The 19194-nt window shown below is 53.7% G+C and overlaps 2 protein-coding genes across 6 annotated transcripts; one reads left to right on the top strand and one right to left on the bottom strand.

Annotated features, from left to right (window-relative positions):
- The first annotated feature begins 174 nt into the window (after positions 1 to 174).
- CDC42EP1 (CDC42 effector protein 1) lies at positions 175 to 8029 on the top strand. 3 transcript variants are annotated; one of them, XM_027540853.1, is made up of 3 exons: positions 175 to 271; positions 4677 to 5441; positions 6769 to 8029. In XM_027540853.1, exons 2-3 carry the CDS (start codon positions 4979 to 4981, stop codon positions 7389 to 7391), a joined length of 1086 nt encoding a protein of 361 aa, XP_027396654.1. In that variant the 5' UTR covers positions 175 to 271; positions 4677 to 4978; the 3' UTR covers positions 7392 to 8029. The 3 variants fall into 3 exon arrangements, with proteins under 3 accessions (XP_027396654.1, XP_027396656.1, XP_027396655.1); XM_027540855.1 differs by having other exon boundaries at positions 177 to 530; XM_027540854.1 differs by lacking the exon at positions 175 to 271 and having other exon boundaries at positions 551 to 5441.
- Positions 8030 to 8445: 416 nt separating this feature from the next.
- On the bottom strand, positions 8446 to 14773 carry LGALS2 (galectin 2). Of its 3 annotated transcripts, none has more exons than XM_027540856.1 (4): positions 14667 to 14773; positions 10396 to 10478; positions 8931 to 9090; positions 8446 to 8762 (listed from the first exon to the last, which is right to left on the bottom strand). In XM_027540856.1, exons 1-4 carry the CDS (start codon positions 14670 to 14672, stop codon positions 8619 to 8621), a joined length of 393 nt encoding a protein of 130 aa, XP_027396657.1. In that variant the 5' UTR covers positions 14673 to 14773; the 3' UTR covers positions 8446 to 8618. The 3 variants fall into 3 exon arrangements, with proteins under 3 accessions (XP_027396657.1, XP_027396658.1, XP_027396659.1); XM_027540857.1 differs by lacking the exon at positions 14667 to 14773 and adding an exon at positions 11443 to 11566; XM_027540858.1 differs by having other exon boundaries at positions 8713 to 8802.
- Positions 14774 to 19194: the final 4421 nt, after the last annotated feature.

Here is a 19194-nt window from a genome sequence, read left to right as displayed (position 1 = left end):
GGCGCCCCCTCCAGCTTTCGCAGTCGCCGCTCGGGGCGGCCCGATCGGTGCCCGGGACTGGGGGCCCCGCCCCGCCCGCGGCCTGGAGCAGAGAGGCGGGAGGAGGGAGCGCGCCCACACCCCGCCCCCGCCCCCGGAGCCAGCCCGCGGAGCCCGCGGCCAGGGCGGCGCAGACCGGCCCAGCCACTCGCCAGGGCTGCGCGCGGGGACACGCTGCCGCCGCCGCCGCGTCCGCCCTTCACCCCCGGCTCCCGGGGCGCGCGGAGAGAAGGTAACCGCGAGCTGGCCCGCTGGTCGTCCAGCCCAGGGTGGGCGTGGACGCGGGCAGGGGGATCGCGGCGCCGAAAGGTCTTGGCACCCCCTAGGTTCTTGGGACCGGGGCGGGGGAGGGGGCCAGCCTGCCAAAGATCGCCCCGAGTGCCAAGGGACAGGCCGGGAGCGCCGGCCGCGGGAGCGGCACGGGGACGCTCCAAGTTTTCGGGTTGTTTCGCGCTGGTCCCGGCGAGTAGAGAGCGGCAGAGAATTGGAAGGTAAAGCGGGTTGCGGGAGGAGGGGGCGAGCAGAAGGCCGTCTACGCTCCTTCCTGCCCTGGGAAAAGAAGGGAAGGAACGGGGAGTGGGGCATGTGTCGGAATGTCGGGCCCCTTGGCGAGGCTGGCGGGGAGAGCGGGAAGTGGGGGGGACCGCCGGGGAGATGGTCCAGGCACCCTGCCCCCTCCCCAACCGCCGCATTCCAGGCCCCAGCGGCGGGTGAGGTCATCCCGTCCGGTTCCCCTCGGGCCAAGGCAGCCAGCTGCCCTCTTCCCCGCGGAGCGACGACCCTCCAACATTCTAACCTCGTTCCTCCCAAAGGGAATGTTTTCTGGCCAAAATCTTTCCGGGACTTCCCATCCCCACTGCCCTCGAGACTGTTCTGTTCTCGCCAAGCCAACCGAGACTCACGAAGTTTGAAGCCCCTTTTCTGGATCGGGAAACTGAGGCTCAGAGTGGCCAAAGGGCTGGCCCGCGGAGGCCACAGCTGGGCAAAACGCGGCGCAGGGTCTGGAGCCGAGGACTTGGGGAGACCCTGCCTTTAGGCCAATCAGCCTCGGCGTCAAAGGCTGATTCGGCTCTAACTTGGGGTCCATGTTGCTCCTTCCTACTGTCCCCCTTGACGGCCTGAGAACAGGGTCTCCGCTGCCACTGTGGACAACGTGCTGTCCTTTTTCTCGGCTCCGTTTCTGCCTCTTGAAATGGCTGGACTTTGAGGAGCATGAAAAGGCAGCCCCCAGAAAGTTAACCCCTTATTCGGGGAGGCTAGAACAGCCCTAACGGAGACAGGGTCCCTCCGTCCAGCGGTAAGGATGGTGTTACTACCCAGCTGGACACTGCGGGCGGGGTGCTGTGAGCAGGGAGTGGCTTCCAGGATGAGAGGTGGTGCCCCCTAGGGGCCTGCGGGTGACTCCCAGGTGAGCCCTAGGGTTCCGCCACCCCCACCCGCGTCTCACCCCTGCCTCTGCCCCCTCCCCCACAGCCATCAGACGGCCCTTGGCCTCCTCCAACCACATGCACTTCCACAGCGGCCCCTGTTGGCCTCTCCTAACCGCGAGGTCCCTAGTTCCGGCCCCAAACCTTGTCCTTGTGGTCACCACTGCTATTGAGTAAGCTCCTACCAAGTACCCAGGCCTGACTATCTGTAGGGTAAACTGAATCTGCAGGGCTGCGTCTCCTGCCTCCCTGGCCTGCCCTTCTGTGCTCAGCGGCTGGGCATCTGCTCAGCACTCCTGGAGCCTTCACCCACTCTCCTGGCATTTACTGTTGAGGTTGGTAGACTCCTGACTTCCCCAATGGCTCAACAGGTAAAGAATGCACCTGCAATGCAGGAGACCCAGGAGATGCAGGTTTGATCCCTAGGTCGGGAAGAGCCCCTGGAGGAGGAAATGACAACTCATTCCATTTTTCTTCCCTGGAAAATCCCAGGGACCAAGGAGTCTGGTGGGCTACAGTCCATGGGGCCACAAAGAATCAGACAAGGCTGAGCAACTAACAACAGTAGAATCCTGAGGAGATTCCTGGCTACGCCTCGTTTTGCTCTCCAACCTGGGACAAGTCAGTTTCCTTTTCATGTCTCGTTTTTTCCGTCTGTAAAATGGGTGTTTGTGAGCATTAGCAGGTAGTATTCCTGGGTTGGGGAGCAAAGAGAGGCCACATACCTGGACAGCCAGAGCCCTGCTTACTCCAGGGCCAGGTGGGGCACACCTAATCACCAGTGATACCTGATGATCAGCTTCAAGGGCCAAATAGGCTACATCAAGGTTGGAGCCTCTCCTTCTGTCTCTCCAGAATGAGAGACATGATTAGTGTAAGAATGTTGGCTTTGAACCCAGCCCTGCTTCAGGATCCAAGGGTTTAATTATAGCGCTTTCCACTCTTAAAACTCTCCTGGGAGAGGACCAGCCTTGTTTTGCACATGGGAAAACAGGTCCCCAGTAGCAGTGTCCTGTCCTCGGCTGCACAGTGCCGCGGGTGTCCCTACAACAGTGGGCAGGGTGGAGACCTTCTGGAGGTGCCCAGAGGCATTTGAGACATGGGCTTATCATAAGACTCGGGCAGAAGCTGATGTCTCAAGTCCAAGTGGCCACAGTGGTGGGGTGGGGACCAGGACCCCTTTTGCTGAGAAAGGAGGGGCTGGGGAGAAGTAGGTGTGGCCACATGATGGACATAGTGACCTCTCCTCGTGACATTTCAGAATGACACTCCGCCCCCCCCCCACCAGTTCCCTCCCCTCTGTCCCCAGATTCAGTCCTCAGCAGAGCAAGGAAATGGCCCATGCGAGGTACCTGCCACATGACCCTGGCCAAGTTCCTTCTCTCCAAGCCTTGGCTCTTCCTGTAAAATGGGCTAACCCTCCAGCTTCGGGGCTGTTGGAGAATCAGATGACATCATGCAGTGGTTGGCCAACTGCAGAGCACTTCATTACTTCGGCAAACATTCCATGAGGACATCTTGGTGCCGGGGGTGCCAGGGAAAGGAATGATTCAGATACCCCCCGCCCCCCGCTGTGGGGGAGGAGTCAGGGTTGGGGGAGGATCCCATGGTGGGAAGGAAAGAGAATGCAGTCAGAAAACAAAGCAAGCTTTGTCTTCTTGCCTCCTTTGTTTTTATCTTGTTATTTAACCTATTTTGAATTTCAAATAACATTTGAAGGGCAGTATTGAGATTTTTATGCTTGGAGGTGGCAGCAATTTTTTTTTTTTAAGTTGACGCTCAGATCTAGGTGTTAAGAATCATTATCAACTTTTATCAGCTCAGGTCCCAGGTCTGGGCAGGTAAATGACTTGCCCAAGGTCACACTGTGAGGCCACTAAATCCTCTACCTGCCCTCACTCGGACGGTGGCAAGGGTGAGCCTTTGGCATGAAGGTATCACAGAGAATTCCTGGTACTGATTGGGCACTTGGCCGTGTGCAGAGCCCAAGCTGAGCGCTGGAGGGAGGGAGGCAGGAAAATCCAGGCCCCACCCTTAGAGTGTGTTGCGATCTGGAGAGACAAGACAGGGCTCCACGAGCCACTAAAAGCCACGTGAGTCAGAGGCTCTGAAATGACATCCCTACTGGTTCTCTTGACGTGACCTTGAAGAAGCTTGGCCTCTCCGGGCCACAGGAAAACCAAATATGGGAGCATAGGTTCATAGGTGTCCTCCAGTGTATACTCTTAGGGTACTAGAAGGGGTGATGTCAAACCAAGGGAAGCTTAGAGAAGATTGGGATGGGGGAGGAGGGTGAGGAAGAGATCAGGACAGAAGGGAGTAGGCAAAGAACAGCTTTTGGCACCAGCTGAGCTTTTTCCAAAACTTGTTCCCTGGTAACAAGGCCTTGACATCAGTTCGAAAAAAATATAATGTTCTTCCTGCGGGCCTTCTCAGAGCCTTGAGTGTGCTCAGACATGTAATAAGCAGCTGGAAAAACCACTTTTGACCACAGGATCCTTTTTCCAGGAAGCATCAGAAAGTGAAGGGTTCTGCTGGTTACACAGCAGTTCATAAAGCCTTTGGCCGTCACCTCCTAGCCTCTGTGAGGGGAAGACAGTTTAACCCAAGAAGGAAGGTGACTTAACTCCACCCGCCAGCAGGAGGCAGTGTAGCTTGGGGCTCAAGGGCTCTGGGGTTGGAGGCTCTGCTTCACCATTGCCTACTGTGTAGCCTCAGGCAAATCCCTTCATTTCTTTGGGCTTCCGTGTCTCCTCTGAAGCCTATAGTGCCTCCCTCGAGGTTAAATGAGTGATGAACGTAAGTCATTGGCACTCAGTAGGTGCTTCATCAATGGGGACCATATAATGACCATTCATAGGTTTTAACCAGTATACAGTTGAAGAAGAGCACAGCTCCGTGAATTTTTTGTGCCCCCTCCCAGTCTATATCTGTTCAAAGGCAATCACAATTCCGATTTCTATCACTGTTGTTTTGTTTTGTTGTTGTTGGTTGCTAAGCCCTGCCCGACCCCATGGACTGTAGCCCGCCAGGCTCTTCTGTCATGGGACTGTTTCACCTGCTCTTAAATTTCCTGGATGAGGAATCATGACACATGGCCTCCTCTGCGGGTCTGTTCAGCATTTTCTCCATGATCCTCATTTATTCTCTTTAGCTGTTATTATTTGGACCAAGATGCCCCCAGGCCCTCCACTACCTTCTTTCTCTTAGGTCTCCACTCCTGGGCAGAAGAAGGACTGTCTACGTCTGAGGCACGTTTGGTGCCATCTATGTCCTTGGCCAGAACATCTGCAGCTCTTTCCACGGGACTGGGAGCCAGGCCTCGGGGCAGACAAGCCATGGACCCCCCACAGCCTCAGCATGTAGGGGCAGCACCTTAGCACAGAGGGGCAGCCTCTGTCCACCCCCTCCCACCAAGAAGGAGGGAGCTGAGAAGTGGACCCTTCACCTAGCCTAGCACTCTCCCCAGGCCCCGGTGAGCATGGACCAGCAGCTGTGAACAGCCAGAGCCGATGCCGGGCCCCCAGGGGGCCGGAGGAGCCCCGGCCATGAACCTGGGCAAGCTCTCACCCGTGGGCTGGGTGTCCAGCTCGCAGGGGAAGAAGCGGCTGACCGCGGACATGATCAGCCCCCCGCTTGGGGATTTCCGCCACACCATGCACGTGGGCCGCGGCGGGGATGTCTTCGGTGACACCTCCTTCCTCAGCAACCATGGTGGCGGCTCAGGGAGCACCCACCGCTCGCCCCGGGGCTTCCTGGCCAAGAAGCTGCAGCTGGTGCGGAGGGTGGGGGCCCCGCCCCGGAGGATGGCTTCTCCGCCCGCACCCTCGCCTGCTCCACCGGCCATCTCCCCCATCATCAAGAACGCCATCTCCCTGCCTCAGCTCAACCAGGCGGCCTACGACAGCCTCGTGGTGGGCAAGCTCAGTTTTGACCGCAGCCCTGCCAGCTCCACGGACGGCCACTCTGCTTACGGTGAGGCCCTGCGCTGTCTGCCCATTTTTCAGGGGCTGAGGTGCAGCGGGTTTGAAGGTTCAGCCAACCCTCCCAAGTGAGCTCTTCCCCACAGTAGTTTGGTCTCCATGGAAGTCAGACCCAAACCTGAGATCGTGAATGGCAAGGGTGGGTCACAGGGCGGGAACCAGTTCACTCCCCAAAACACTGAGGTTGAGAGGTGATGAGGTGGGGGTTGAGTTCTGCCTGCCCCTAAGCTGCCTCCCCTTCTCTGGGCCCTCGGCTAAGCCAGCCCACCACCCTCCTTCCCCTATCCCTTGCCTGCTTCAATGGAAGCAGCTCCCTTGTGTCAGAACAATACAGTGGAGAGGTGGAGAGCCAGGGCCCTGGATTCAAATCCTGGTTCTGCCTGATTCTCAGTGAGCACATTGACCTCTGTGAAGTCAAGTCCTGGCCTATATAATGGGCACATAGGGTCACTGCTAAGATTCAGTGAAATGATAACACATATTCGATTGTGGCCTATAATCTCACACACAGTAGGTGCTCAGGACACGGGAGCTGTTGCTCTGTTGTTATTTGAACAGAGGTTCCTGTAATTTGACAGATTTGGAAAACCCCTCAGAAGCCCTTCCTGCCAGCATGGGGTGGGGTGGGTGTCACCTGGGCTCCTCCTGGACAGCTCACTTGAGAACTGGGGCCCCTGCTGCCACCTGGTGACCGTTCCCTGCCCTGCAGCTTTGCCCGCCACCAGAGGCTTCCTGTGGTGCTCCCTGTCCAGGGGTGATGCTCAGAATCCCACTGAGGACTGGTCTGCGGTCCCACTACTATGTCCCAGGCCTGGTAGTCCTGGAACCAGGGTCTGAGACAGAGGGCATTTAGAAGGCATTTGCCTGTCCTTTGGGTCTTGATTTCTATGTTGTCACACCGGCTGCTGGTTCTATCCTGTGCCCACAAACCAGTACATGTGCTTGGGTTCACAGAAGGGGACCAGGGGTCATTCAAGTTCAGTGTTGGGCTTGAGAGTCAGGAGGTTTGAGCTCCGGGCTCAGCTCCAGCCCATCAGACTTTGTGGCCCTGGGCGAGCCTTTCCCCTCGTCCCAAACTGAGCCTCACTTTCTTCATCTGCAAAATGGGAATGAGGATTATGTCAATTTCCAGGGTTGACAGGAAGATTACTCAAGAGACTGTGGGGTTCACTGTATTGGAAAGATGGAGGAAGCTGCAGTCAGATTGGGGGGTGGTTTGTTAAAGGCCACATCGCAAGCAGGTGTTGGTCCTGGCTCTGCCTTCCCCAATTCCTGGTTAGGGCCCCCAGCTCTGACCCTGGTCCCTATTTCTCTTCTAGGCCTGGACTCCGGGTTCTGCACCATCTCCCGCCTGCCTCGCCCAGAAAAGCCTCGTGACCGAGACCGTGATAGCTCCTTCCCCGCTGAGCCTGAGCTCCGCCGCTCTGACTCCCTCCTGTCCTTCCGCCTGGACCTCGACCTTGGGCCCTCTCTCCTCACTGAGCTCCTGGGGGCCATGAGCCTCTCAGAAGGCTCTGCAGCTGAGACCCCAGCCCCGGCTCCTGCTGCAAGTCCCCCAGCCTCTGTTGCAAACCCCCCGGCCCCTGCCTCAAGCCCCTCACTTCGTGGACGCTGCCCCAATGGGGTAACCACCAGGTTGGGCCCAGTGGCCGAGGCGAGGGCCAGCGTGGTGGGAGAGGGCCCCCGTGCGCCTGCTGATGAGGGCCCCGGCAAGCACTGGGGTGCTGTCTCGGGTGGCAGCCAAAGCCGCCGCCACTACACTGAGGTGGATGCTCGGGCCGAGGGGTTGGGGGCGCTGTCCCAGGCTCGGGCCTCCTGGGGGAGCCTGGATGAAGAGTGGGGGGCATCCCAGGCAGGCAGCAGGACCCCCGTGCCCAGCACAGTGCAGGCCAACACCTTCGAGTTTGCTGATGCTGAGGAGGATGACGAGGTGAAGGTGTGATTGGCTGGGCACAGGCTGAGAACCCTGGTCAGCCTCCGGGCACCACCTGCAAGGAGCCCAGATGCAGCCCCAGCCCCTGGCGGCTGGGTCTTGCCAACGACAGACGGGAGAACCCAAGTTGTCCCCAGACCTGTCCACACCTCTGCTGGACAGACATGGGAGGGAGGCCAGGGAAGACCAGGCTTGTTCTGGAACCCAGGTGTTCCCCTGGACCCTGCTCAGCCACCCCGCCTCCCTCCACTGCCACTCTGGACCTCCAGACCCAGTAGCCATTCCCTGGGCCCACCCTCCACCCCAGGCCCCCAACCCGCTGGAGGGCCCAGCCTCACAGTGCAGCCTTTGTGTTGGGAAAAATGCCCTTGCTGGGTGGGGGTGGGGAGCCTACCACATAGAGCCTTTGTCTCCTCTCCTGAAGAGACCCTCGGCCCCAGCTCATCCTGGAGTTGCCCCCAGCAGGGTCCCTCCTGCCTTTCTGAGAGCCCCCACGGCTGCCTCCCCAACATTCCCATCGCCAGCCCCATGTCCCAGAAGCCTCAGAAACGTCAGGTGTGACCTCACTGGGAGGGGGGAGGGTCCCACCTTCCCGTGCACCCCAGACCTGCCTCTGGGTCCTGATTAAAAAGGTTTTTTTGATAAAACGTGTCCAGTGAGATGCTTGAGGACCTGGGATGACCGTGTCTGCGCCACCTGCTCGAGTACATTCAGCACTGGGTTTGGAAAGCCAAGGACTCCCCCCACCACCCAACCAGGGCCCCCAGTGAGGGGAGGGACCGAGGCAGGGGGTAATGAGTAACCAGACTGGAATGAATAGCCCTGAGATAAGAAGCCCAGGTGGGAGCCCTTATCTGCAGTTCCGGGAACAGCCCCTGGCCCAGGTGCCTGGAACTGTAATCCCACAGAGCAACTTGGCACTTGTCCTGGTGACAAAAGGGGACTCGCAGGCAGGACTAGTGGCTCAGGGGTGTTTGGAGCTCATCCCCCACTGGGCAGCCTCAGTTTCCTTGTCTGTATCAGGAGGACGCTAGGAGCATCAAGATAGTGGAAAACACCACAGTTGGAAAGACTATAAAGGTGGATTCTTTTGTTGGTTCTGAGCCTCAGGGGATGAGGGCGGAGGATTAGGAACAGTAGGTGCATCGCAAGGGTCACTGATCCCACATGAAAGGACAGCTCTGGGTCAGGAATCTGCTTGCAGGGACGGGTCTTGCTCTCTGGTGAGGTGCTGCCTCACTCTAGCTTGAAGGAGGAGACGAGGAAGTTCTGCACACCCAGGTAGCTCAGGTGGCTGTGGCCCAGCCTGTTGGGAAAGGTCAACTGGTGGCCATCTGGCAGCTTCACCTTGAATTCATTGTTCTCGAAGGTCACGATGAGCTGCAGTGGGAGGGAGGGCATCAGGGAGGCAGGAGGCGCCCTGGAAATGGGCCGGGGCCATGCCTGGTGACTCAAACAGTCCCAGCACGTGTCTAGGCCAGGGTGCCCCCACCATCTGTTCTCCCCCCTTGAGATCTGTTTTCAGGCCCCTTTCCCCTTTGACCTCACCTTGACTTCTGACCCTGGGCTGAAGCACATGTGATTGTCCCGTTGCTCCGCCCCCCAGCTGTTGCCATCTCGTGAGTTGCAGACGATGGTGGATTCAGCAAAGCGTGGGTTGAAATGCAGGTTCAGTTTATCTGTCCCCTGGCCCAAATTAATCACAAAGCTGCCAGAGAAGGAGTAAGAAGTGAGAATAAGGGGCCAGCCCTGGGTATAACAGCTTGGGTGGCAGCGTCTTGACCATAAAATTGGTAGAATCATCAAAGGTTGTGTTAATTGAGGTTTGTGCCTTAAAACAAGGGAGGTGACAATTTGATTGGACTTGGCACTGGAGTATCACATTCCATTTAGAGCACAGACTAAGGCTCCTGACAAGTTAACTAATAGTGACATTTCAGGAAATGAAGGTGTCTATCCTTGGGGAAAACTGCCGTTCTTAACTATTTGTTGTATGCCTAAGGTGGTGAGCTCCCTGTCATTGGAGGTATGCCCTCAGGAGTTGTGTGATCTTTTAGAAAGGGGTCTTGGTTAGACCTTCACGGTTCCTGAGAGTGGGACATTCTGAGTCACAGGGTGTCTCCACTGGGAGGACTCAGGCCAGAGGTATCCCACATTTCTGCAACCTTGAGGGACCCAAGTAGGAGAAAGAGGTGATTTTTCTCTTGGCTCCTACCCGATGCTTCTGCCTGCCCCTCCCCAATCAAAAACTGATTGAGATCAGTCTCAAGAAATGCTGACCCTTGTCCTGCACCCGGGACAGCCTAACGCTGACCTGTAGCCCCTGAGGTGAGAAAGGTCTCAGATTCCAATGGAGAGGATGCAAACGAGACCACTAGGCGCCCCCTGGTGGGTGCCCCTGGTTTGGTGCTGGTTGTAGTCGCTGAGTCTGACTTTTGTGACATCATGGACTGCACGGCTAGGCGGCTAGGCTCCCTGGTCAAGAATTCTGGAGTGGGTTGCCATTTCCTTCTTCAGGAGATCTTCCCGACCCAGGGATTGAACCCTGGTCTCCTGCATCGCAGGTGGATTCTTTACCAACTGAGCTATCCCTGGTTTAATGCATGTGAAAGGCCAGTCCCTGGTCCTTCAGCAGTATCAAGAGGGTAGTGTCCCCGGGGGTTGGGGCTTTCAGTAGAGGCATCTGACTCGCAGAGGCCTGGCCAAAGACTCAGGGATTTCTCACTTGCCCCTTCCGTGTCGTTGGGGCCAAGGAATTGAGCCATGGCGTCCAATGTGAATTCTGCAGGTCCCCGAACCTGGCCTCAGATGTGAAAGCAGCCCAAATGGAGCCAGCAAGGGTGAGGGAGGGGTGCGAGAGGAGCAGAATGTACAAACGGCCCTGGCCAGAGGTCACTCTCACTGTCCCAACATCTCACAAGGCTGCCTTGCCTGCCCCCACCTTCCCAGCCAATGCCAGCTCTGTGGCCGGCCCCGTCCCTGTCCTGCCCCACCTGCCCTCCCCTGGGCTTACCCGTTAGCGCCGTCAGCGATCTTGCCCTTGATCTTCAGGCTTGACCCCATCTTCATGTCCATGTTCACAATCTCAAATTTCCCCTGCGCCAACAGAGAAACATCCCACACAAATCAATCACACTCTTCTGCTGGTAAAGCCCACTCGCCAGCATCCTCCCATCCCAACCAGGCCCCAGGCCCCCCTCTCCTTCTCCCCATGTGAGGCCTTGGAGCCAGGAAGGGAAAAAGCCGGAGAGCTCAGATAAAAGATTCCTGGAGCCCCCTCTTGCCCATTTTGCTTCACTCTCATCCACCCCAGCCTGAAGAATAGCTGGATCTGGAGACATAGGGCCCAGCTGAGGGAACCTCAGTTTGCCCATCTATAAAATGGGTAGAGTGACCCCTGCCAACCTCACTGTTCCTAAATGCGTTCAAGTGATGAGGCACAATGCCCTCGGCAAAATCCCACGAACAAGGGTACGTTTATTTCCTGCACGAACTTGGGAGTCATTTTATGGATAGAAAATGACTGTATTAGGACTTCCCTAGTGGTCCAGTGGCTAAGACTCCACATTCCCAATGCAGGGGGCCCAGGTTCTATCCCTGGTCAGGGAACTAGATGCCACATGCTGCAACTAAGAGTTCGAAAGCCCCAGCTAAAAGATCCCACGTGCTGAAACTAAGAAAGATCCCATGTACCGCCATTAAGACACATTGTAGACAAATCTTTTTTTATTTTTTTTTAAATAACTGTATGACAGGCAAGTCTAGGCCCATCCCAAACAGAGAACCTATAAAACTCCATCAGTCACATGTCTGAACATGTCCATCAAAGTCCCTCTGTAAACCGCACACTCCTCATCTGTAAAATGGGCTGATCTGATTTATTCATTCAAGCCCAGTTCCCAAGCACCCTTGTGACAGATGCTGTCGGATGCCCTGAGGTTAACAGCACCTTCTTCACCCTGATTTGGAGGATGAGACCTTCCATTTGTGAAGCCCCTCAAATAGGACTTGGCACAGACTAAAAGCAAATCGAGGGGCTGTGGTCATTAGGCTTACTTACTGCTACTGTGGCATCCTTCTGCTCCTATTTTCCCACAGGACCTGGGCAGCGCCTGAATTTGTATAGTTAGAAGGGAGGTTCTCGAAGCTGGGTTTTCAAACCTCATGATCCAAGCCTGAGAAAATGTCCAGTTATCCATGATTGGAGGGTGTGAGGCTGGGCCAGACAGGATTCAGCAGCCACAAAAGACTTAGAACACTTAATAGGAGAACACATTTATATTATAGGATTTCTGTTCACTGATGTCTTTTTTTTTTTCTGGAGGGAGCTCACTTGGGAAGCCTTGAAACAACTTCCAGGACTGGAGTGCTTTGCTGAAGTCAAGGGCAGTGTCCGTAGGGGGTAGATTAGGACTCCCCTGCTGGCAGCTGCCTCCTTTCCACCAAGGGAAAAGGCAGTCCTCGGGTTCCTACATGGGTGTAGGGTTGCCCAGTTTTCTTGGTGGTGGTGGTTCAGTCGCTCAGTCGTGTCTGACTCTGGTGACCCCATGGACTGTAGTCTGCCAGGCTCCTCTGTCCATGGGATTCTCCAGGCAAGAATAATGGAGTGGGTTGCCATTTCCTTCTCCAGGGGATCTTCCTGACCCAGTGATCAAACCCGGGTCTCTTGCATCTCCTGCATTACAGGTGGATTCTTTACTGACTGAGCCACCAGAGAAGCCCTCTCTTGGAGTCAGTACATTTTAAAAGGAGGCCTGGGGACATCCTTGGTGGTCCAGTAGTTAAGACTCTGTGCGTCCATGCAGGGGCACAGTGTCCATTCCTGGTCGGGGAACTAAGATTCTGCCTGCCACAGGCCATGGCCAAAAATAAAGTAAATAAAAGGAAGGCATGAAAGAGGCCATGCCAAGCCCAGGAGGGTGGAGCATCATGGCACGTTGGACCCTACGATGCTTCAGAGCAGGGTTTTCCAGGCTCAGCGCCCTGGACTTTCCAACTGAATCATTCTCTGCTGTGGGGTTGTCATGTGTGTGTAGGAAGTAGAGCCTCAGGCCGGGTCTCTAACCACCGGATGCCAGTAGCACCCTCCCCCCAAGTAGTGACAACCAAAAATGCCTCCAGATGTCCCCTGTATGTTAGTCACTCACTCCTGTCTGACTCTTTGCGACCCCATGGACTGTAGCCCACCAGGCTCCTCTGTCCATGGGATTCTCCAGGCAAGGATACTGGAGTGGGTTGCCATTACCTCCTCCAGGGGATCTTCCCAACCCAGGGATCGCACCCAGGTCCTATCAGGTGGATTCTTTACCATCTGAGCCACCAGGGAAGCCCAGATGTCCCCAGGATAGGGGGCATTTCACTGCCTCTGAGAAAGTGGCGCTCAGAGGCCTAACCCCTCAGATGGGTGCTTAATGTAACACGTGGATCACCAGCCAAAATGGATTAAAATCCTCCTTCAGCCTCTCTTAGAAGGACAGAGAGCAGTCCCCTAGGAGAGGTTATCCCGTCCCTCCCAGAGGAGCATGGGTGACCTGCCAACGAGCAGCCCTTCACGGTGTGGGCCCTGCAGCATGCACAGTCCCCACCAGGCATCATGAGGAGTCTCTGGTCTCCTCCCTGGATGGTCAGGGTGAGACTGAGGTGGGGAGAAGCACCCTTGCCGCCCCCATAGCTCCTGGAGGCTGCCTGGCTCAGACAGAAAAATCTGGGCCCCTAGAGCTGCTGCAGGGTAGGGGCGAGAGGAAGGCCGGGCTTGGGGGTCCATCTGGGCAAACAGGGATCCCCGTGGGAGGGGGCAGGCCTAGTAACCTGTGCCCCCTCCGTAAGGTCTGGAGCACAGAGAGAGACGGGGATGCAAAGCTGGGTGGAGGCAGGTGTCAGTGGTCAGGTGACTAACCAAGTGACTAGGGGCCAACGGTGCCCCTTTATGGACCTTGGTTCCCCCATCCTTTTTTTCTTTTAATATTTTGGCCTCACCTCATGGCATGTAGGATCTTAGTCCCCCGACCAGGGTTTGAACATGTGCCCCCTGCATTGGCAGAGCAGAGTCTTCACGCCTGGTCCACCAGGGACGTCCCGCTACCCTCTCTTTAGTGTAAGAGATTTGGACTAGGAAGTCTCTTAAGAAGGAGGAGAGAAAGGGGAGGGTGAGGAGATCGGGGGAAGGAGAAGTCGGGCACAAAGGTCCTCCCTGAGAGGCAGAGGGTGGGGAGGGCACCATGCCATGCACGTTGGACCCTCTAGTCACATCCACGCCCACATCCCACCTGTGCTGACTCTCCCAGAAAACTATGTCCCCCTGGAGCCTGTGAATGAGGCCTATTTGGAAATAGGACCAAGTTGAGATGAGGTCGTAGTGGTTTAGGGTGGACCTCAAACTCCATATGACTGACATCCTTAGAAGAAGAGGAAATTTGGACCCAGAAACCCAGACACGCAGAGAAGCTCTGTGAAGACAGAGGCAGGGGTTGGAGGGAGACAGCTGCAAGCCCAGGAATACCACAGATTGCCGGCAACAAATAGAAGCTGGAAAAGGCAAGAAAGAACCCTCCCCTAGAGCCTTCGGAGAGAGAAAGTTCCCACCAACACCTGGATTTCAGACCTCAAGCCTCCAAAACTGTGAGAGACTAAATTTGTTACGCCAGCCGCAGGAAAGCAACACACCAGCCTCAGAAGATGCCATCTGTAACCCAGTTCTCCAAATACAGGAGACAGGCTCAGAGAGGAGCAGTGATTTCTCCAAGGCCACACAGCGGACTACGGCAGGGCAGAGTTTGGAATCAGAGAATCGGGGAGAGACCTTGAAGAAGATCCACTTGACCCCCTGCAATTTATAGATTTTGCTCTGGGGCAAGTTAACCTTCCAGTCTCAATTTCGTCATCTTTTAAAGCTCAGGAGGTGTTAGTGGTTATCATTGTTGCCGCGATTAATGTTATTGAGAGGAAATTCCCTGGCTGTCCAGAGGTTAGGACTCCAGTGCTTCCACTGAAGTTAGCCCATGTTTGATCCCTGGTTGGGGAAATAAGATCCTGTAAGCCGAAAGAGATAGGCAAAAAATAAACAAATAAATTACCGATGAGAAAACCAGGCTGGAGGGGGAAAGAGACAGACTCAGAATGGTGGTGGGGGGAACAGAGAGCCTTGATGCTAAAGGCCAGCGGAGTGATCTGTCCAACTTCCTCCCTACACAGATAAGGAAACTGAAGCTGGAGGGGCAGCGATGCTTTTTCTCCAGCATCCACCCCACCCCAACTCAGGTAAAGGTTCGGAGCCGGCGTTCTCACCGACATGGTAGCAGCTCCGGACAGCAGCTCTGGGTTGCTCCTGGAGGTCTGGGCTCAGGGTCTCACCTTGCAGTCCAGCTTATATCCTGGAATATTACACATTAACTCCCCCCAGGCCATAAATGGGGACTTTGGTCCATCCTGCCAGGGTGTCTCTCCACCCACACCTCCCGGTACCCAGAACAAACAGGCAGAAGGCTCATCGCCCCAGCCCAGCCTGCCCAGCCCAGAGCATCTTCCTGACATCTCTCCAGCTCAGCCTCCCGCCTCCTTCCTGAGCCCTAGGGGATGTGACCCTGGAAGCAACGCTGCACTGGGCGCCAGGAGCTGGCACAAACCGTGTGAGCGTGGCAGGCCACCCACCAACCCTGAGCCCCACTTTCTCGTCCTCAAACAGAGAGACTCACCTTGTAAAAACCTCTATGCTTCTATGATGTCCAGATTCACTTTGAGAATCTTTTGCTTTCTCTCCTCACCCCATGCTTTTTCTGATTGTACAAGTAAGGTTTTGGGGGGGGTTAAAAAATTTTTTTTGTACATCTAAGTTTTAAAAGCAATCCAAAAAAAATAAATAAATAAATAAAAGCAATCCATGGTGGATTTAAAGAAAACATCTAGAAATATCTACAACAAACTAAGTAAAGAAGGGAGTAGAGGGGCTGGGGGTGTGTGGTGGGTAATGGAATTTCAGTGCTTTGCTCTTTACTTCTACTACTTATATAATTGACATGCTTACCATATGCAATGGGAGCTATTAAATAAAAAGAAAAGCAGGGGGCTTCCTTGGTGGATCAGCGGTAAAGAATCCTGCTGCCAAAGCAGGAGATGCAGGTTTGGTCCCTGGTCCAGGAAGATCCCATAGGCTACTGAGCAACTAAGCCCGTGGGCCACAACTGTTAAGCCTGTGCTCTAAAACCCAGGAACCGCAACTACTGAGCCCTCATGCCACAAATACTGAAGCCCATGCACCTAGAGCCTGTGTTCCACAGCAAGAGAAGCCACTACAATGAAAAGCCAGAGCACAGCAACTGGAGAATAGCCCCTGCTCGCTGCAACTGGAGAAAAGCCGGTGCAGCAGAGAAGATCTAGCACAGTCAAAAAATTAAATAAGTAATTAATTAATTTAGAAAGAAACAAAAACAGGGCTTCCCTGGTGGCTCAGTGGTAAAGAATCTACCTGCCAACGCAGGAGACACAGTTTCGATCCCTGATATGGGACGATCCCGTATGTCCCAGAGCAGCTAAGCCCGTGCACCACAACTATTGAGCCTGTGCTCTGGAGCCCATGTGCCACAACTACGGAAGCCCCTGCTCCCTAGAGCGAGTGCTCCACAACGAGAGAAGCCACGACGATGAGAAACCCACGCACTGCAACTTGGAAGTAGCCCCTGCTCGCCACAAGTAGAGAAAAGCCTGTGCAGCAATGAAGACCCAGCACAACAGTTCCCCCCACCCCGCAAAAAAATTAATGAATGAATTAAAAAGTTATATTGCAAATATACCACCTAAAATGTCTGTTAAAAAAAAAAGAAAAGAATCACCCATAATCCCAGCTCCAGGACAGAATCTGCTTACTTTATTGACACATTTCCTTCCATGTGGTTTTCAATGAATTTATATCACAGACGCCCCTCTGTCTTACTCAAGTGCTGATTCTGCTTCAGCCTGTAAACTCCAAAGCCCATGAATCTATATTTCAGAATGATACCTTCAGTTTAGTTCAGTTCAGTCGCTCAGTCGTGTCTGACTCTTTGCGACCCCATGAATCGCAGCACGCCAGGCCTCCCTGTCCATCACCAACGCCCAGAGTTCACCCAGACTCACATCCATCGAGTCAGTGATGCCATCCAGCCATCTCATCCTCTGTCATCCCCTTCTCCTCCTGCCTCCAATCCCTCCCAGCATCAGAGTCTTTTCCAATGAGTCAACTCTTCGCATGAGGTGGCCAAAGTACTGGAGTTTCAGCTTTAGCATCAGTCCTTCCAAAGAAATCCCAGGGCTGATCTCCTTCAGAATGGACTGGTTGGATCTCCTTGCAGTCCAAGGGACTCTCAAGAGTCTTCTCCAACACCACAGTTCAAAAGCATCAATTCTTCAGCGCTCAGCCTTCTTCACAGTCTGACTCTTGCATCCATACACGACCACAGGAAAAACCATAGCCTTGACTAGACGGACCTTTGTTGGCAAAGTAATGTCTCTGGTTTTGAATATGCTATCTAGGTTGGTCATAACTTTTCTTCCAAGGAGTAAGCGTCTTTTAATTTCATGGCTGCAGTCACCATCTGCAGTGATTTTGGAGCCCCAAAAAATAAAGTCTGACACTGTTTCCATTGTTTCCCCATCTATTTCCCATGAAGTGGTGGGACCAGATGCCATGATCTTCGTTTTCTGAATGTTGAGCTTTAAGCCAACTTTTTCACTCTCCTCTTTCACTTTCATCAAGAGGCTTTTTAGTTCCTCTTCACTTTCTGCCATAAGGGTGGTGTATGGCAGTGAAATAGTCTGCCTTTCAATGACTAAATTTATTCAACTAATTTCCTTCTGCTGAACACTTACATTAATTCTAAGTGTCTGTTATTAAAAATGCTGCTGCATTCAATTATTTGCACATAAAGTTTGGCAGCATCATGAGAACTTATTTAAGGCGGATTCCCAGAAGTAGAATTTTTCTAGAGCCTTGGTTTGGCTAGCTGAAGGGTTTTCCATTAGAGCTGACAGTGGCCACTCTGGGTGGGGTGCTGGGGGACCAGCCTCCTGAAGGCTTTTCCGTGCCAGGAGCAGACAGGTGGCTCACTGCCCAGCACTCACAGAAAACACTGCCTTCAGTTCCCTTCCCTCCCCCATCCCCACCCCGAGAGGAGAGTGATTTCCTCATTTTACCCACAAGGAAATTGATCCTTGATCCTTTCTTGATCTTTTTCCCGTGGCCATTATAAAACTCAAACAAGATAAGGATTTGGCAAGTGCTTTATACACGGAAACTCTCTAATCAACAGAAGCTACACCTTGCAGAGGTGACATTCTTATGACGATAGTAGTAATTCTAGCTCACTGTGGAAGGTTTTGGAAAGTGCACAAAGTAAAAAGAACTTAAAAGCTCACTTGGTTTAGAAGAACGCTTAAACACAGGTGATCATGACCACATTTATGAATTGTGCACTTTTCTGTGGGCTTCCCTGATAGCTCAGTTGGTAAAGAATCCTCCTGCAATACAGGAGACCCAGGTTCGATTTCTGGGTCAGGAAGATCCACTGGAGAAGGGATAATCAGCTACCCACTCCAATATTCTTGGGCTTCCCCTTGGTGCTCAGCTGGTAAAAAACCTGCCTGCAATGTGGGAGACCTGGGTTCAATCCCTGGGTTGGGAAGATCCCCTGGAGAAGGGAAAGGCTACCCACTCCAGTATTCTGGCCTGGAGAATTTTTTCTGTGGGTATGTTTTACATCAATGAAAGATTTTTAAAATACTAATAAGAAGGAGGGGAAACAGTGGAAACAGTGTCAGACTTTATTTTTGGGGGCTCCAAAATCACTGCAGATGATGACTGCAGCCATGAAATTAACAGATGCTTACTCCTTGGAAGAAAAGTTATGACCAACCTAGATAGCATATTCAAAACCAGAGACATTACTTTGCCAACAAAGGTCCGTCTAGTCAAGGCTATGGTTTTTCCTGTGGTCATGTATGGATGCGAGAGTCAGACTGTGAAGAAGGCTGAGCGCTGAAGAATTGATGCTTTTGAACTGTGGTGTTGGAGAAGACTCTTGAGAGTCCCTTGGACTGCAAGGAGATCCAACCAGTCCATTCTGAAGGAGATCAGCCCTGGGATTTCTTTGGAAGGACTGATGCTAAAGCTGAAACTCCAGTACTTTGGCCACCTCATGCGAAGAGTTGACTCATTGGAAAAGACTCTGATGCTGGGAGGGATTGGAGGCAGGAGGAGAAGGGGATGACAGAGGATGAGATGGCTGGATGGCATCACTGACTCAATGGACATGAGTCTGGGTGAACTCCGGGAGTTGGTGATGGACAGGGAGGCCTGGCGTCCTGCAATTCATGGGGTCGCAAAGAGTCGGACATGACTGAGTGACTGAACTGAACTGAATAAGAAGGAGAAAAAAAAATCACAGACACTTGAATCTTCAACACTGTTCTCTTAATAATGCCTAACTTCTGAAGGATATTTTATACCCACCCCTCATCACAATAAACTCAATAAATTCTGAAGGTGATCTTTATTATGACCCCATTTTTCAGATGAGAACAAAGGTTCCCAGGCCTCACACAACCAATATGTAGCCGAACTTGCCTTTTCTACTAACCCATTGCTCAGATGACTGCCAAGGCAGTCACTTAGCAAAAAGAATATTTGACTTCCAGGAGGCATATGATCTTAAAACCTTTGTGTGGTGGCAGCTTCTTTGATGGCCCCAGTGATCCCTACTCCTGGTATTCATACTCGTGTATAATTGGCTACCCTTGACTGTGGCTGGACCCAGTGACTCAATTCTAACTAATAGCATACAGA

This window comes from Bos indicus x Bos taurus, chromosome 5 (genome assembly GCF_003369695.1).
Source record: "Bos indicus x Bos taurus breed Angus x Brahman F1 hybrid chromosome 5, Bos_hybrid_MaternalHap_v2.0, whole genome shotgun sequence".
Classification (NCBI taxonomy): Eukaryota; Metazoa; Chordata; class Mammalia; order Artiodactyla; family Bovidae; genus Bos; species Bos indicus x Bos taurus.
Note: the sequence above shows the minus strand (reverse complement) of the source record. Positions and strands in the feature narration are given on the sequence as shown.

Coding starts and splice junctions, on each gene's coding strand:
- CDC42EP1 (XM_027540853.1), top strand. CDS start 4,979: ATGCCGGGCCCCCAGGGGGCCGGAGGAGCCCCGGCCATGAACCTGGGC. Junction 5,442..6,768: donor GGACGGCCACTCTGCTTACG/GTGAGGCCCTGC, acceptor TTTCTCTTCTAG/GCCTGGACTCCGGGTTCTGC.
- LGALS2 (XM_027540856.1), bottom strand. Junction 9,091..10,395: donor ATCGCTGACGGCGCTAACGG/GTAAGCCCAGGG, acceptor CTTCTCTGGCAG/CTTTGTGATTAATTTGGGCC. Junction 8,763..8,930: donor GCCCAGGGTCAGAAGTCAAG/GTGAGGTCAAAG, acceptor CTCCCACTGCAG/CTCATCGTGACCTTCGAGAA.